Source organism: Eleutherodactylus coqui, chromosome 3, assembly GCF_035609145.1.
Source record: "Eleutherodactylus coqui strain aEleCoq1 chromosome 3, aEleCoq1.hap1, whole genome shotgun sequence".
NCBI classification, from domain to species: Eukaryota; Metazoa; Chordata; class Amphibia; order Anura; family Eleutherodactylidae; genus Eleutherodactylus; species Eleutherodactylus coqui.
The window spans coordinates 20,403,651-20,417,134 of NC_089839.1; the positions used below are offsets into that span (position 1 = coordinate 20,403,651).

General features: G+C 48.5%; 1 protein-coding gene across 3 annotated transcripts in view; it reads left to right on the top strand.

Moving 5' to 3' along the window:
- Positions 1-7,006: 7,006 nt before the first annotated feature.
- Positions 7,007-13,484, top strand: part of LOC136620471 (oocyte zinc finger protein XlCOF22-like) — a 33,784-nt gene continuing 27,306 nt past the window's right edge. For 2 of the 3 annotated variants that reach the window (XM_066595255.1, XM_066595256.1), the window contains exons 1-3: positions 7,007-7,243; positions 7,352-7,546; positions 7,623-7,746. In XM_066595255.1, coding sequence (XP_066451352.1) covers positions 7,151-7,243; positions 7,352-7,546; positions 7,623-7,746 — 412 coding nt within the window. In that variant the 5' untranslated portion in view covers positions 7,007-7,150. The remainder of the gene's footprint in view (positions 7,244-7,351; positions 7,547-7,622; positions 7,747-13,484) is intronic. The other variant, XM_066595257.1, reaches the window with a different exon arrangement.

Below are 13,484 nucleotides of genomic sequence, written 5' to 3' on the forward strand. Positions count from 1 at the left end.
AATTTTAGAGTCCTGATGAATAGGTCTGGTTTTATCTTCTATATTGAATAACTTTTAAAAGTTCAATAAAAACATTGTTTACAAAAAAGAAAAGAATTCCAATCATTTAAAAAGGGGAGGAGGAAAAAACGAAAAGGGAAAAAAAGGGCCCTGTCGTGAAGGGGTTAAAACAGCAACACAACTGCACACGATAAAAAGGGAAGCTCCATAGGGAAACACAGGCGATAAAAGATAAAACAAATCTAACATCACAGATAGATAGAGCGCGCCGCGATATTTTATTCTCGCAACATCAGTGAAAACATCGCTAATCGGTTTCATAAATCTGCTATTTTTCCCACTCTGGCCTCGACCGATCTTATCTCCTATGTGAAGCCAGCCTTACCTTGTGCAGCGGTGTGCTTACAGGACCTGTGGTGATGTCATAGTCATGTGAGCGGTCACATGCGTGGGAGAGGGTCACATGACTGGTCACATGACTATGACATCACCACAGGTCCTGTATCCACTGGTCTGATCATGTGACCCTTCCTCCCACCCATGTGACCGCTCACATGACTATGACATCACCACAGGTCCTGTAAGCACACGGCTGCATAAGGTAAGGTTGGTTTCACATTGGAGATAAGATCGTGCGAGGCCAGAGTGGGAAAAATAGCAGATTTATGAAACCGATTAGCGATGTTTTCACTGATGTTGCGAGAATAAAATATCGCGGCGCGCTCCATCTATCTGCGATGTTAGATTTGTTTTATCTTTTATCGCCTGTGTTTCCCTATGGAGCTTCCCTTTTTATCGTGTCGCAATTGCGTTGTGATGTTGTTTTAACCCCTTCAGGACATGGCCCTTTTTTTTCCATTTTCGTTTTTTCCTCCTCCCCTTTTTAAATGATTGTAATTCCTTTCTTTTTTGTAAACAATGTTTTTATAGAATTTTTAAAAGTTATTCAATCCAGAAGATAAAACAATAATAATAATAATCTTTATTTGTATGGCGCCAACTTATTCCGCAGCTTTCAGGCATGGATAAATGCAAAACTATACAACAATTACAGTGTGAGGTACATTGGGTTAGACACAAATGGGTTGGGGTGATACAGGAAGGGCAAAGGGGGGAGGAGCAAGGCATGGGGAACACGGGCAAAGGGGGGGAGCAAGGCATGGGGAACACAGGCAATAGGGGAATTCATGTGCAGAGCAATTATTAAAAGGCAAACGGTGGGGCACCATAGGGAGGGGCGAGGGACTAGGTCAGGAGATTTGGTATGCTTCCCTGAAGAGGTGCGTTTTTAAGGCACGTCTGAAGTTTCGTGCATCGGGAATTGTCCGGATGCCTTGGGGTAGAGCGTTCCAGAGGATGGGTGCTGCTCTGGTGAAGTCCTGTCGGCGAGCATGTGAGGTTCGTATTAGAGGGGTGCTTAGTCTGAGGGTGTGAGCCGATCGGAGTGAGCGGGCTGGGTGGTATACTGACAGTAGGGAGGCGATGTATGGTGGCGCAGCGCCATGCAGAGCTTTGTGAGTGAGGTAGAGGAGTTTAAATTTAGTTCTGCAGTGGATGGGCAGCCAATGCAGCGACTGGCATAATGCAGAGGCGTCTGAGTAACGTCTGGATAGAAAAATGAGTCTAGCTGCCGCATTTAGTATGGATTGGAGTGGAGCGAGTCTAGTGCGGGGGAGGCCGATGAGTAGCGAGTTGCAGTAGTCAAGCCGGGAGTGGATGAGGGCGACCACGAGTGTCTTTAGCGTGTCCATGGTGAGGAACGGACGTATTTTAGCAATATTTCTAAGGTGCAGGTGGCATGTTTGGGCCAGAGATTGGATATGGGGGGTAAAGGAGAAGTCAGAGTCCAGTGTGACCCCAAGGCACCAGGCATACTGTCTGGGGGTTATGATGATGCCAGACACTGCAAAGGAGATGTTGAGGGGAGGTCGGTTGAAGGTGGAAAGACAAGGAGGTCAGTTTTAGAGAGGTTTAGTTTGAGAAAAAGGGAGGACTTAGTGTTAGAGACAGCGGACAGACAGTCGGTGATATTTTGGAGGAATGGTCCAGAGATCTCAAGAGAGGAGGTGTATAGTTGGGTGTCGTCAGCATAGAGATGGTATTGGAGGCCGAGTTTCTGGATGGTTTGTCCAATTGGGGCACTATAGATAGAGAAGAGAAGGGGATCGAGCCCTGGGGGACCCCAACAGCGAGAGGAAGTGGAGCAGAGATGGAACCAGCAAAGGAGACCCTGAAAGAGCGGTCAGAGGGGTAAGGAAGAGAACCAGGAGAGAGCAGTGTGCTTTAGACCAATAGAGCGGAGCATAGTGAGAAGGAGGTCTTGGTCGACAGTGTCAAATGCAGCAGACAGGTCAAGGAGGATTAGTAGGGAGTAGTCACCTCTCGACTTGGCAGTCATCAGGTCATTTGTTACTTTTGTAAGGGCAGTTTCGGTCGAGTGTAGAGAGCAGAAACCAGACTGTAGGGGGTCGAGAAGTGAGTTGTCAGAGAGAAAGTGTGTAAGGCTGGAGTAGACCAGGCGCTCTAGTATTTTGGAGATGAAGGGGAGGTTTGAGACGGGTCGGTAGTTGGCAGCATCACTTGGGTCCAGGGTTGGTTTTTTAAGCAGAGGAGATATGATGAAGTGTTTGAATGAGGAGGGAAAAGTGCCAGAGGTTAGGGAGAGGTTGCAGATTGTGGTGAGGTGAGTAATGAGAGCTGGGGAAAGGGACCGGAGGAGGTGAGAGGGGAGAGGGTCGCTAGCACAGGTGGTGGGACGGGCAGCGGAAGGGAGTCTGGAGACTTTTTCCTCTGTCATTGGTTCTAACGTAGATAGTGAGTAGGTGCTGGATACAGTGCTGACGAAGCTGGGATAAGGGCTAACCATGCAGTTTTTAGAATTTTCTTTGCGAATGTTGTCTTTTTTTTTCTTCTTTGAAATAGGCAGCTAGTTCTCCAGCAGTCAGGTCTGTCGCAGGAGCCTGTTCTTTGGGGCTGAGGAGGGAGTGGAAGGTGTCAAAGAGTTGTTTGGGGTTATGGGATAGTGAGGAGACAAGGGAGGTGAAATAAACTTGCTTGGCATGGTGAAGGGCTAGGTTATAAGTTTTAAGCATAAATTTGAAGTGGAGGAAGTCTGCCGGCAACTTTGACTTTCTCCACAGCTGCTCTGCGCACCTAGAGCACCGCCCGATGAAGCGCGTTCGTGGCGTGAGTCACAGGCGGTGCCGCTTCATCCAGGGCACGACTGAGGGTGGTATGGTAGTGTTCGGCTGCCAGGTTAGGGCAGGGGAGGAGAGAGATAGGGGATAGAGAGTACTGAATAGTCTCGGCAAACTGTTTAGTGCGGACGGACTGGAGGTTCCTAGAGGTGCGATAGATAGGAGGGTCAGGGAAGATGCTAGGGTGCCTGATGGAGAAGGAGAGAAGGTTGTTATTTGAGAGTGGAAGGGGGGAGTTAGTAAAGTGAGAGGCAGAGCAGAGATGGAGGAAAACTAAATCGAGAGTGTTGCCATCTCTGTGATTGGGGGAGTCAGAGATTAGTGATAAGCCAAGGGAGGAGGTAAGCGTTAAAAGCCGGGAGGCAGATGAGCTGGGGTTGTTAGTAGGGATGTTGAAGTCACCAAGGATGAGGGTTGGGATTTCACAGGATAGGAAGTGGGGAAGCCAGGCAGCGGAATGGTCTAGGAACAGGTGGGTGGAACCTGGAGGGTGGTAAATAACTGCGACACGCAGGGGCACTGGGCGGAAGAGTCGCAGGGTGTGGACTTCGAAGGAGTGGAAGCTAAGCTAGGGAGCTGAGGGAATGACCTGAAAGATACAGTTTGGCGAGAGGATGATACCTACTCTGCCGCCGCCACGTCTGTCATCTGATCTGGGGGTGTTGGAGAACTGCAGGCCATCATAGGACAATGTAGCGGGGGAGGTAGAATCGGACTGCTGTATCCAGGTTTCGGTGAGGGCGAGCAGGTTCAATTGTTTACTGGTGAAGAGGTCATGGATAGTTGGGAGTTTGTTACATGCAGATTGGGAGTTCCATAGAGCGCATTTGAATGGGGCAGGGGGGCATTTTGGTAGGGAGCAGTACGGGGTGGGCCTGGGTTGGGGGATATGTCCCCTGTGGCTAGGAGTAGCAGGGTAGCAAGGGTGAGTGCATGGTTAGGGGATTTGTGTGGGTGGCTGAGGTGTTTCTTGGCTGTATGGGGGGGCTGGAGGTGTTTTAGGAAGTTGAAAAGTGCATGGGAGCCATACATGGGTGAGGAGAGGAGGGAGGGGCTGATGTGGATGGAGTGTGTTGGGCCTGAGCGTTGAAAGAAAGAGTTAAAGCCTGAAAAAAGGATAGTGATGGAGATCAGTGCAAAGAGGAGAGTATTTCCCTCCAGACTTTGGACAGTTGTGGATGTTACCTGTCTCCTGCTCTGTCGTACTGCGCCGTATAACTGCATCATTCGACAGCATAAGACACTTGTTTCTGGACACATCAGGTGCGGCATGGAGGATAGAACTGGATTTAAAGTTCTGGCTACAGGACTTCGGCTGGGAGGGACTTGTTACATTTCACTAGTCAACCAGCTGATCCACCTTTGGATGGCTAATGAACAAATTGGGGGGGGGGAGAGGTTTATTACTCTCTTAGGGTGCATTCCCACGAACGTATATCTGCTCGGTTTTCACACCGAGCTGAAATACGTTGTCCTCGTGTGCAGGAGGGGGGAGGATGGACGAGCCAGGAGCAGGAACTGAGCTGCCGCCCCCTCTCTGCCTCCTCTTCTTCCTCTCTGCCCCGCTGCACTATTTGCAATGGGGAGAGGCGAGGCGGGGCTAATTCTCGGAACTTAGCCCCGCCCCCGTGTCGCCTCTCCCCATTGCAAATAGTGCAGAGGGGCAGAGAGGGGGCGGGAGCTCAGTTCCTGCTCCTGGGTCTTCCATCCTCCCCCCCCCCCCCCCCCCCGCACACGAGGACAACATATATCGGCTCGGCGTGAAAACCGAGCCGATATACGTTCATGGGAATGCACCCTTAGTGTGCATTCACACGATCGTATATCGGCTCGGTTTTCACGCCGAGCCGATATACGGTGTCCTCATCTGCAAGGAGGGGAGGATGGACTGAGCTCCCGTCCCCTCTCTGCCTCCTCTCCGCCCCTATGCGCTATTTGCAATGAAAGGAGGTGGGTGGGGCTAAGTTTGGAGAATTAGCCCCGCCCCATCCCGCCTCTCCCAATTGTAAATAGTGCAGAGGGGCGGAGAGGAGGCAGAGAGGGGGCGGGAGCTCAGAGCACTGCTCCCGGCTCTTCCAGGCTCCCCCCCCCCCCCCTGCAGAGAGAGACGACGACGTATATCTGCTGGGCGTGAAAACCGAGCCGATATACGTTGGTGTGAATCCAGCCTCACATAAACAAACTGTGTCCAGCCACACTAAGATGAGACGGGGAGAAAGCTATTTGGGGAGGTGATGCGGAAAATACATATGGTAACAAAAACCAGACTTGGATTTAGACATATTCATCAGTACTCTAAAATTACAATGTTTGAATCAAAACCTTTCAAAACCATCTTAATAAAGAATATATATATATTCCATTTGTCCATGGCCGTCGCTGTCGGAGGGCTGGTTGGTGTTTTCTGCGGGACGAGTTGTATTTTTCAGTGGTGCCATATAATGTACTGAAAAATGCTAAAGTGGAGTAAAGTGCAAAAAAACGCGAAATTCTGTCATCTTTCGGTGCCTCCTGTTTCTACGGCAACTAAACTGCAACACAGATGACCTGATAACTTTATTCTATGGGTCAGTCCGAGATACCGAACCTATAGTGGTTTTTTTTTTTTTTTTGCTGAACTACTTTTATTTTTTTCAAAGATATTTCATTTTTTTATTATTATTTTCTGCCGCCGTCTTCTGACCGCCATAAACTTTCTTTCTCAGTTGACACAGTTATACGAAGGCTGATTTTCTGCAGGATGTCCTGTAGTTTGTGTTGGTTCAGTCTTTGAATACATACGACTTTTTGATTGCTTTTTATTGCATTGTTTTTTTAGAGATCGGGCGGCCAAAACGCATTTCTGGCATTCTTTTTTTTTTTCGGACAACGCTCACCGTGCGGGATAAATAATGTGTTCCTTTGATAGATCGGACCTTTACAGGCACAGCAAAGAGAAATATGTATTTGTCTTTATAATAAATATGGCAAAAGGGTTTTATTTTTTCAAATTTTTTTTTTTTTTTTTATAGTAAAACTTTATTAACTTTATTCTTACTTTTTATTGCAGTGCCCATGGGGGACAACAACATAAGGGGTTAACAGTGGAAAGTTCTATTGGCTTACTCAATAAAAATTCAATTAAAAACGATTCTCAAAAAATGCGTTGCTGATGCCTTAAAAATTACTTGAACAAAATTGCGATCGCCAGTGTGGGGCTAGCCTAAGTACGATGTCCGGCTCCTGTAATGTGCGCCGTGTAGCTAATGCTGCGTGTCTTAAGTGAGCGGGGGTCTGTACTAGGGTCCTATGAGATGGGGGACCCCAAGATACATGTAACCCACAACTCAGTCCCCCACACAGTAATAATCCTCACTACATAATAATGGCTCCAAAGTAATAAGCATCATTTGTGACCCTGACAAGGTGATAGCGGCTCCTGTGTGTCCCCCCCAGTAATGGTGCTTCCCCCCCCAACTACCAGCATTTTCTCTGTGTAGCTTCCAAGTATTGGTGTTTCCTTGTTAGTAATAGCCGTCCCTTAGTACATCTTCCCCAAGTAGCAGCGGTCCCTCTGTGCTCCCCTGAAGTAATGGTGCCTCCAGCCAAGTAACAGCAGACCCTCTGTACATCTACACCAAGTCATAGCCGTCCCTCTGTGCTTCCTTCTCTTAAGTAATGGCCATCTCCTTGAATGTCTCTCCCAAGTACTAAAGGTCCTTTTCCATATCCACAAAGTAATGGCTCCTCTGTGTGCTCCCCCCAAGTAACAGCGCTGTAGGGTGTAATCGCCCCATAAATCTGTAGAAAGATAGAATACAACATCTACACTTTAGTGTCTCCTAAAAGGCTTCGCATTATTATCTCCATAAAAGGTATTTTTGTGGTTTTTACATTCGTTCATCTTCTTTCCATTCAGGCTCCGGCATCCTAGTATCGTCTGTTGGGATCTTCCATATTAGAGAGTTTTTCTGATGAACCTGCCCAGGATGGATGGGAAGAGGAAGGAGATGGCAGAGAGTCTATTACATCTCACCCTAGAGATCCTCCATCAGCTTACTGGAGAGGTGAGAGATTCTGATGACGTCACATGACATCATTCTTCTCTATCATAACAGATAGACATGACTGAGAAGGTGAGGGACTCTGTAGATGTATGTAACACCATTTATTAGTCCGTCTCTCATCAGGGTTATACAGCAGTGAAGAAGACCTCTAGTGAGCGCTGGCAGAACTTTGTGTCTGAAGGTCATGGAAGAACCCTGAGCTCAATAACGGGGCCTTCAACTCACTACCCGATACATGAGGACTTCAATGGGCAGAAGATCCTGGAACATGTCCACAAGATTACTGAGCTGCTGACAGGAGAGGTGACACTGCGGGGAATGGGGGACATTATACAGTAACAGGAGGGCTGTGGAGGATGACTGTATATTGTGTTGTCAGGTTCCTATAAGGTGTCAGGACGTCTCCGTCTATTTCTCCATGGAGGAGTGGGAGTATTTAGAAGGACACAAGGATCTGTACAAGGAGGTCATGATGGAGGATCAGCAGCCCCTCACATCACAAGGTAATCTATACATATAATGAAACGTCCTGACTGACTGATTCATCAACGCTGAGCGAAACTACTAAAGTTAGAAACATAATTGGCCAGCAGCTTCTTTGTATAACATAGAGATCCCCTAGGAAAGGATTTTTTTCAATTCTAGCCCTAAGAGGGTGACAAAGGGGGTCAAGTTTGTATGGGAAAGCAATATCTAACGCACCTCTGAATGTGAGACTTGGCTAAAATAATTAATTGAACAAATAATTTTACACATATTTCACCGACTGTCAAACACTGACCTAAATATTTGCTGAGCTGCTACTGATTTCCACAATCCACCATAACGGCGAGCCCGCGCCATATCCTCTAAATAGTCAGCTAAACTGTTATAATTACTCCCATCACTATCAGGAGATAAAATGGTGAAACCATCCCAGTGATTCCCCACGTGCTCCAATATCTCCTCCTGCTAAATGTTATCTGTTGCTCCCTAACTGTCTGCTATTTTTTATTTCCCGTTTGTTCCTATGGAGGCTTCTTTTTATCGCATCGCTACAAACACACAATGTGATTAACATTATTTAGTCCCATTGACTTTTGTGATAAAAAATCGTACGATTTTATCGCGGGCGGCAGTGATGTGATGCAAGATTTTTCGTAAAAAAAAAAAAGCATCGCTCTTGTTCACAGATCGCAGTGCATAAGGATGCAAATTTGCCAAATTTTTCTTGTGGCAAAATCGCAATTGTCCGTGTTAATTAGCCTTATGAAGCTGTGTTGAACGCACTCCCCATTCCTCAGCTTGAAAGTACTTCTAATTCTGGGAAAAGTGCTCAAAAACGCCGAGCTAGATTTACTGATGCTAAAAGAAGAAGAACAACAAAACGACTCTACGAATCCGCTACTAAGTACACAGAAATAGGGAGGTTCACCGTGCTGCAGCGACAGATTACCAGCAAACAAATCCACAGATTCATAGAGCTGCAGCAGCTAAATACCAAGATAATAACCCTGAGGTCCATAGAACATCATCAGCTGAATAACGCCGAGGTCCATAGAACATCATCAGCTGAATAACCCCGATGTCCATAGAACATCATCAGCTGAATAACCCCGAGGTCCATAGAACATCATCAGCTGAATAACCCCGAGGTCCACAGAACATCATCAGCTGAATAACCCCGAGGTCCACAGAGCATCATCAGCTGAATAATCCCGAGGTCCATAGAACATCATCAGCTGAATAATCCCGAGGTCCATAGAACATCATCAGCTGAATAACCCCGATGTCCATAGAACATCATCAGCTGAATAACCCCGAGGTCCATAGAACATCATCAGCTGAATAACCCCGAGGTCCATAGAACATCATCAGCTGAATAACCCCGAGGTCCATAGAACATCATCAGCTGAATAACCCCCGAGGTACATAGAACATCATCAGCTGAATAACCCCGAGGTCCATAGAACATCATCAGCTGAATAACCCCGAGGTCCATAGAACATCATCAGCTGAATAACCCCGAGGTCCATAGAACATCATCAGCTGAATAACCCCGAGGTCCATAGAACATCATCAGCTGAATAACCCCGAGGTCCATAGAACATCATCAGCTGAATAACCCCAATGTCCATAAAACATCATCAGCTGAGTGACCCCGAGGTCCATAGAATATCATGAGCTGAGTGACCCCGAGGTCCGTAGAACATCATCAGGCTGAATGAGCCCGAGGTCCGTAAAACATCATCAGGCTGAATGACCCTGAGGTCCGTAGAACATCCTCAGCTGAGTGACCCCGAGGTCCGTAGAACATCCTCAGCTGAGTGACCCCGAGGTCCGTAGAACATCCTCAGCTGAGTGACCCCGAGGTCCGTAGAACATCCTCAGCTGAGTGACCCCGAGGTCCGTAGAACATCCTCAGCTGAGTGACCCCGAGGTCCGTAGAACATCCTCAGCTGAGTGACCCCGAGGTCCGTAGAACATCCTCAGCTGAGTGACCCCGAGGTCCGTAGAACATCCTCAGCTGAGTGACCCCGAGGTCCGTAGAACATCCTCAGCTGAGTGACCCCGAGGTCCGTAGAACATCCTCAGCTGAGTGACCCCGAGGTCCGTAGAACATCCTCAGCTGAGTGACCCCGAGGTCCGTAGAACATCCTCAGCTGAGTGACCCCGAGGTCCGTAGAACATCCTCAGCTGAGTGACCCCGAGGTCCGTAGAACATCCTCAGCTGAGTGACCCCGAGGTCCGTAGAACATCCTCAGCTGAGTGACCCCGAGGTCCGTAGAACATCCTCAGCTGAGTGACCCCGAGGTCCGTAGAACATCCTCAGCTGAGTGACCCCGAGGTCCGTAGAACATCCTCAGCTGAGTGACCCCGAGGTCCGTAGAACATCCTCAGCTGAGTGACCCCGAGGTCCGTAGAACATCCTCAGCTGAGTGACCCCGAGGTCCGTAGAACATCCTCAGCTGAGTGACCCCGAAGTCCGTAGAACATCCTCAGCTGAGTGACCCCGAGGTCCGTAGAACATCCTCAGCTGAGTGACCCCGAGGTCCGTAGAACATCCTCAGCTGAGTGACCCCGAGGTCCGTAGAACATCCTCAGCTGAGTGACCCCAAAATTCACAGAGCAGCTGTTAATAAATATGACAGAAATAATCCAAGACGATCAGAAAGGCGATCGCTTCCATGGAAGGTTAAAGCTTTGTCAGGAATGTTGTACGATTCTGACGTGGATTATGAATCTGATAAAACTGTTGTTCTGGGAACTATGACTCATAAATGTACCATATATTCCAACGTATAAGGCGACTGGGCGCATAAGATCACCCCCCCCCCCTTCCCCGCAACTGTCACCCTATACGTCGGGAATATGGTGTAAAAAAACAAAAAGCAGTACTCTCCTCCCCCGGCGTTCTTTGGCACTGCTGCAGGCTGTCGCTCCCTCCTCGTCCCCGACAGAGCATTGCTTTCTAGATGCAGGGCTTGAAATCCCCGCCTCCAGAAAGCTAATGCTGTGATTGGCTGACGGTGCGTGTGTTAGCCAATCACAGCCATTCAATGACATCATTGAATGGCTCTGATTGGCTAACTCAGGCGGCCTCAGCCAATCACAGCCATTAGCTCCACGGCCTTTGCTTCCTGGAGCCGGGATTTATAAATCCCACAAAAAGGAAGTGATCTTCTGTCGGTGGCCGAGGACTGCAAGAATTGCAGTGTAGCTTTGGAGAGCAGCGGGAGAGTTTCGGACCGAGCCTGCTATATAGTGATATAGACCACGTGGGCACGTCGCACAGCAGTCAGTGCTCTGGCAGATGAAACAGACGTTGCAGTGTCCTGATGGTGGCAGCACCCGTGGTGGACTTGCGGAAACGTGCGCACAGGCGGCGTAGCTTGCCTAGCAGGTCAGACAAGTGGGGGTAGTTTTTTAGAAATCGCTAAAGCACCAGATTGAAGACGTGGGCCAGGCATGGCACGTGTGTGAGGCTGCAGAGCTGCCACCAGGTTATGGCCATTGTCACACACGACCATGCCCGGTTGGAGGCTCAGCGGTGAAAGCCAGAGGTCTGTCTGCTCTATCAGACCCTGTAACAGCTCGGGGGCCGTGTGCCTCTTGTCACCTAAACTGCGTAGTTTCAGCACGGGTTGCTGACGTTTGCCCATCACTGTGCTGCCGCGCCGCGCGCTACCGACTGCTGGCGACGTGCTCACACTTCGTAATTGAGAGGTGGAGGTGGCGGGGGGGGGATTGGAGGAGGCGGAATAATACGCCACAGATACCAGCACCGAGGTAGGACCCGCTATTCTTTGATGTGGGTAGCACGTGAGCGGTCCCAGGCTCTAACTCGGTCCCAGCCTCCACCAAGTTCACCCAATGTGCCGCCAGGGAGATATAGTGGCCCTGCCCGCCTGTACTTGTCCACGTGTCTGTCGTTAAGTGGACCTTCCCAGTAACTGCATTGTAATGTTGCAGGAGACGTGCTTGTGTAGGGCGGGGACGGCACACCAGGAAAAATAGTAGCGACTGGGGACCAAATACCGAATAGCGCGGGACCGCCGCCACCATCATATTTTTTATGGTTCAAAAGTTTTTTATTTTGTCTGTTATGCAGATATGAAAATTACAAAATTGTGGTGTCATTTTCATCAAACATTCTTACATTAACCTCAATTGTCTTCCTTTGTCTAGTTTTCTGTCTTATTCTTTGAAACAGACTTTTTTTTTTTTTTTAAATATAAGTATGAACTCTGGTGCTATCAACATTTATAGCTTATAACTTCTCAGATTAATTTCTGGTATCTCTAGCTTCAGTTACTGATTGGTTAAACTGAGAAAAAGAAAACTTAAACATATCTAATATAACAGCTTCTTATGAAGAAAGATTGAGGAAAGAAGGGGGGGAAGTAAAGAGGACTGGAATGTTGAGAGTGGGGGGGGGGCTTGGTCAGGGGCGAGAGGAGAGAAGAGGGGGGGGGGGGGGAAGTCATCTCGTATCTTGATTTGAGGGTTACGTTTTCAGGGTCTGGTAGTATCCGAAGGGTCATTGGTTGTGTTTGTGTTGGGTAGTGACCCCCTTTCAAGCCATGGGCCTAAGTCTTGGGAGAAACGGAACTGATTCCATAGCGTCCAGGTGGCTTGGAAATTCTCTAGTTTCATCTCGTCTCTGGCACAAAGCTCCTCCATATATTTTATGTGATCTAACTCCTCCAACCACATTAGCCTGGAGGGGGGAGTTGATGACTTCCATTTTTTTGGGATTACCAGGCGCATTGCTTGAATGAAAAATCTCAATAGAGAACCTTTTGCTTGCTTCTGGGAGCCCGGGAACATTGAAAGTAATGCAATCTCAGGAGTCAGCTGTATTTGATTCCTGCTAATTGCAGTGTAGAGGGAGTTGATCTCCCGCCAAAGAGGACAGATCAGTGGACAACCCCACCAGATGTGTGTGAGTGTTCCAGTTCCCGTCGTGCATCTCCAGCAGGTATCCGGATACTGGGGGAATATTCTCGCCAATCTTGCAGGTGTCTGGTACCAACGTGTTAAGATTTTATAGTTTAATTCTTGGAGTTTGCTGGACATGTTTATTTTGTGGGTTAATGTATAGGCCTTTGCCCATGACTCCTCTGAGGGTATGGTGTTCAGTTCCCCCTCCCACTCCCGCTCCAGCGCTCTGTTACAATGTCGTGTGTCTTCGGTTAGGAGCATCCGATATAGATTTGAGATTTTATGTTGATCTGTGGGGGTTGAGGTGCATAAATTCTCAAAGGGGGTAGTGGGCCGCCTCAGCTCTTGCATATCCCCCAGTGAGCCAATATAGTGGCCCAGTTGTAGGTACTGAAACCACGCTCCGGGATGGGGCCGCCTCCCTCCCAGGATCTCGCTTAATGGTTTAAGGCCAGTGCTAGAAATCACGTCTCGTACCCTAGGGATTGTGTCTGTGGTCGTGTCAGTCACCTGAAAGCCTCGCAAGAACGGGGGAGCTTCTGGGTTTCCTATCAAGGGTGTGAGTGGGCCCGGTCTATGGATCAGATCTGTCTTAGTCGCAGGGCCCATCCAGGCTGTCACCATATCTTCAATGAATGGGGAAAATCCCAGTCCTCTGTGTTTCCCCCTACCGGGTAGCCATATGATCCCTCTACCCTGGCCGAGTGTCATGTCTTGTTCCATTTCCACCCATATCTTCTGTGCTCTACCGCGGAGAAGATCAAGAATGCGCTTAGATAACGTCGCCCTATAGTACAGGGCTATGTTCGGGACTCCC